General features: G+C 51.5%; 1 protein-coding gene across 1 annotated transcript; it reads left to right on the plus strand.

The window, feature by feature from the left end:
* Positions 1 to 3,596: 3,596 nt before the first annotated feature.
* LOC123151891 (uncharacterized) lies at positions 3,597 to 4,560 on the plus strand. Its single transcript, XM_044571526.1, has 2 exons — positions 3,597 to 4,061; positions 4,139 to 4,560. Exons 1-2 carry the CDS (start codon positions 3,888 to 3,890, stop codon positions 4,409 to 4,411), a joined length of 447 nt encoding a protein of 148 aa, XP_044427461.1. The 5' UTR covers positions 3,597 to 3,887; the 3' UTR covers positions 4,412 to 4,560.
* Positions 4,561 to 4,950: the final 390 nt, after the last annotated feature.

Here is a 4,950-nt window from a genome sequence, read left to right on the forward strand (position 1 = left end):
GTTGCTCCACCGACGTACTCCTTCCTCCTATATATACCTACGTACCCCCAAACGATCATATACGGAGCCAAAACCCTAATTCCACCGCCGTAACTTTCTGTATCCACGAGATCCCATCTTGGGGCCTGTTCCGGAGCTCCACCGGAGGGGGCATTCATCACGGAGGGCTTTTACATCAACACCATAGCCTCTCCGATGAAGTGTGAGTAGTTTACCTCAAACCTTCGGGGTCCATAGTTATTAGCTAGATGGCTTCTTCTCTCTTTTTGGATCTCAATACAATGTTCTCCCCCTCTCTTGTGGAGATCTATTCAATGTAATCTTCTTTTTGCGGTGTGTTTGTTGAGACCGATGAATTGTGGGTTTATGATCAATATTTTCTATGAACAATATTTGAATCTTCTCTGAATTCTTTTATGTATGATTGGTTATCTTTGCAAGTCTCTTCGAATTATCAGTTTGGTTTGGCCTACTAGATTGATCTTTCTTGCAATGGGAGAAGTGCTTAGCTTTGGGTTCAATCTTGCGGTGTCCTTTCCCAGTGACAGTAGGGGCAGCAAGGCACGTATTGTAGTGTTGCCATCGAGGATAACAAGATGGGTTTTTTATCATATTGCATGAATTTATCCCTCTACATCATGTCATCTTGCTTAAGGCGTTACTCTGTTTTCATGAACTTAATACTCTAGATGCATGTTGGATAGCGGTCGATGAGTGGAGTAATAGCAGTAGATGCAGGCAGGAGTCGGCCTACTTGTCTCGGACGTGATGCCTATATACATGATCATACCTAGATATTCTCATAACTATGCTCAATTTTGTCAATTGCTCAACAGTAATTCGTTCACCCACCGTAAAATACTTATGCTCTTGAGAGAAGCCACTAGTGAAACCTATGGCCCCCGGGTCTATCTTCATCATATTAATCTTCCAATACTTAGTTATTTACTTTGCTTTTATTTTACTTTGCATCTTTATCATAAAAATACCAAAAATATTATCTTATCATATCTATCAGATCTCACTCTCGTAAGTGACCTGAAGGGATTGACAACCCCTTATTGCGTTGGTTGCGAGGAGTTATTTATTTTGTGCAGGTACTAGGGACGCGCGCGCAACCTCCTACTGGATTGATACCTTGGTTCTCAAAAACTGAGGGAAATACTTACGCTACTTTGCTGCATCATCCTTTCCTCTTCAAGGAAATCCAACGCAGTGCTCAAGAGGTAGCAATACACAACTATTTTGACCCAACCTTGGATATGGATGAGGTACTGGAGTTTGTTTCTCCTGGTCATTCTGAAATAGAATGGCTTGACGGACCACAAGAATAATAAGCATCGGTAACACAGATGCACAATTACTCCTGACTATCAATTGATAGACGATGGTCGGAATACAAATGAAGAGGGACAACTCAAGGGGACATCTATCTTTCTGAGTTGTAGATGCATAGATTAATATGTCAAACCAAGTTCAACAGGTTTCTTCCAGATAACCCATGCAGAAAGGTAGAATTGGCAGAATCACAATTATGAATGGAGAACTCCTCAAGAGTACTCTGATTGTGATCTTTTGATCCAACAAACTTCTGCCGTAAGTGGCATCACCGCAGGTGACCTAAAACGACGGCGGCATCCTCAAATGCGGCGGCCGGAGTTCGGCGATGATGCAACCATTGCTATGGTGCACGGCAGGAGCAACGGGTGGCTTCTATGTGCTTCTAAGGAGCTGCACTAAGCACGGAGACATGCTCGGCTTCGAGCCTAAGTGGATGCGGCGACGGTAGTGACATGGCCGGCGGGCGGAAGCTTTCGGCTCCTGGAAGAGCACGGCTAGAGAGAGCAAATGAGCGCGGGAAGAGAGGGGTTCGGTCCGTGAGCTCACAGCGGAGACGATGGGATGGTTAGCGTGCTCGGGCAAGGCCTGGGGGCGACGAGACGTTGCCAGCGATCTCGGGCGCTGGAGGTTGAAGACGACGGCGATGGCGGCGTTGCAGGGGCTCCCACGGCCATGTGCTTTAGCGTGCGGCTCCACAGCGTCGAGGCGGAGCTAGGGGACCGGATGGCGGGGCGAGGCATGCGCGGTGGCTGTGGTGGAGCTCGTCGGTGTGCTGCGAGGCGCTCGGTGGTTGCGCGCACGAGGGACAGAGAAGGGGAAGGCGACCAGAGAGAAGGGGAAATGGAAGAGGGGAAGTTGGGCGTCTCCGTGGCACGTCTGGAGGGGTCGGGGCTGCGCGGCTGAAGCAGGAGGTGGCAAGGCATCATCGGCGCGCACGCCACGCACCTGTCTGTCCTCCTGGCAGGAGGAACAAGACCACTCAGCCCCTGGTGGGCTGGGCCTCTTCTGCCAGGTAAGGCCCAGGCGAGGTTTCTGTCTTTTCTTAGTTTCTGTTATGTTTTCTATTATTCTGTAAGCTTTATGGATTTATTAAAAATACCAAAACAATATCAAAAATCATGAAACTTCTCATGCCCACTGTTTGGAATATTTCCAACAATAAACATTTTAGTTTATGATTATTTGGACATTTAAAATATTTTATAGTATTTAAATGCCCAAATGCAAATAGAGTATGACAATGATCTTATGCTATCCTAGAAAATTGTGCACCATTTTTGTCGGAGGTTTTAGACCAAGGCAAAGATGATGAACATTTTAGAAGGGCATTTCAGGTTCATTGAAAGAATTTTAGTAAACCCTAGTTGGTTTAAGTGGTGATGGGGTTTCTGTCATCCCCATTTCGACTTTCTAGGAGATGTAAACATGATGCACACATGAAGGGCTAGCCTAGTGCATACCAGAACTAGGGATGTGACACCATCGTCCGGTCTGGAACACCAGATCCTAGGGTTTCCCCCAGAGCAATACGAGTGGGTCGACGGTAGTCACATGACGATGCCTTCATCAAGGTAACGACGTGGAACACCGCCATCGCCCGCCGTCGGCTCGGTTTTCACCGGCAACTACGTCTCCCCGACTCGCAGCTGGTGCCAGATGACAGATCCCGAGATCCGAACACCCAACCTCAGGTCGACCACCTCTGACGGAAGAGATGACCACCACCGGCGGCTGCACCAGTCAGAACAGATCTGATCAGAGGTGCCGCCGACGAGACCACCAGGCCCTCCACGCCGACATCGCCGATCTGAAGGCAGCATGCACGCCACCGCAGCCAAGCCGGTCGCCGCCGCCCGAAGGGCCATCCACAGCGCCCGCAGCCCTAGCCTCCGTCATGCCAAGCCATCATCGTCCGAGGACGGGCCGGCCTCTCGCCGCCTGCAGCCATCCGCCGCGCCGCAGATCCCAGATCGGTCGCGCCACCACACGCCATGGGGTCCGCCCCACCCCGGGGATGCGCGAGAGAGGAGATCCCCCGCGACCGCCGTCGGCCACTGGGCTTAGCCGGGCGGCGATGGAGGGAGAGGAGGGAGTTTGCGGCGGTGGCGGCTAGGTTTCTGGCCGCCCGAGTCGCCCTAGGGGGAGGACGACGCGGGCTGTAATTGATCTGTTGCCACTCAATACTTTGCACTTTGATTTGTTGCCCTCTATCAAGTGGGTCCCATGTAAAATGACTAGAGTACCCCCGCCCTACATATTGATTATCCCCATCCTCTCGCCCGCAACGACGGCAGAGACGGCGGCGGCACTCGCCATCCCCGGCCAAGCCCTGTTCTGCCTCCTCCCTCCCTCGATCCGTGCCATGGCCGCCGCCCAGAACCGTGAGTCATGACCAAACAGGCACTGGGCGGGCACCGGAGGGAGCGCACGCTGGCCCGGGGCGGTGCTTCAGCGACCGGAGCGCGCCCGTCAGCCGCGCTGGCGCGAGTGGATCCGGCGGCCATTGTCATGCGCACATCCACTTCCTCGTCGCTGACAAGGCGACGATGGAAAGAGCTGCTACTGCCGCCGCACTCGACCACGTTGATGCTCCTCTGCTTCTTCTCCATGAACTATGGCGCCGCGTCCCTGTCCACTCTGTCAAACACAAGCAGCAGCAGCAGCAGCAGCACGCCGCAACTCGATGTACGTACACGCTACACATACACAAGCTAGCCAAGGTAAGCTATTGATTGATTCTTTGGAAGACAAGCGCCAAAGCTGCTTAATTGATTCTCGCGAGTAATGCAACACTCAGGCAACACACGCGGAAACAGATCGATTCCGCCGAGACACGTACGCACGTGAAAAAAGATCGATTCAAGCTACAAATCCGCTATGGAGAGGCAGCGGTGACGACCGTGAGCAGCCGACGGCGGGGAGCAACAGCACGGGGTGGGGAGCAGCACGACCCACGTCACCGACCGCATCTGGTATTCCGGCGGCGCGGCCACTGAAGACTAGAGGAGAGCGGCGCGAGGAGGTCGCCATCAGCAGAGGGCGCCAGTGTACTAGTTCATCGGCTTTTTGAGAATCGGCTGACACTGGTGAAACTAGCACAAAGGCTATTTTGGTCCACTGATTTATGTACACATTGTGTCAATCGTTTAGAAGTATTGTTTTTGTGTGTAAAAGTGGCAAAAGATCAAAGTTCAAAGTAAAAAGTCGCAGCAGATCAAATTTTTTTTGAGGATCAATGCCGCTTTATTAATTAAACATAGCTGGGGATCTCATCAGAGAGAACCTGGATAATAGACTCCGGTGGACCAACCCACCAAACATTACAAACTTCATCACCTAATCCTATTTTGGCTAATTTATCCGCGGCACCATTTGCTTCTCGCTTTGTCCATGTAACCTTCACCTGCAGAAACTGGTTAAGCATCTGCTTAATCTCTTCAACACTCGGCCCCAAGATGGAGAGGTCTTGTTCAGACTTGTTGATCGCCGCGACGACTCCCAGGCAATCCAGCTCGACATGAAGATTCTGCACGTTAGCCTCACTAGCCAGCTGAATAGCACGTTTAGAGGCTTCCACCTCCACCATCTCGGCACTGGGGGCCCGATCGA

Source organism: Triticum aestivum, chromosome 7A (genome assembly GCF_018294505.1).
Source record: "Triticum aestivum cultivar Chinese Spring chromosome 7A, IWGSC CS RefSeq v2.1, whole genome shotgun sequence".
NCBI lineage: Eukaryota > Viridiplantae > Streptophyta > Magnoliopsida > Poales > Poaceae > Triticum > Triticum aestivum.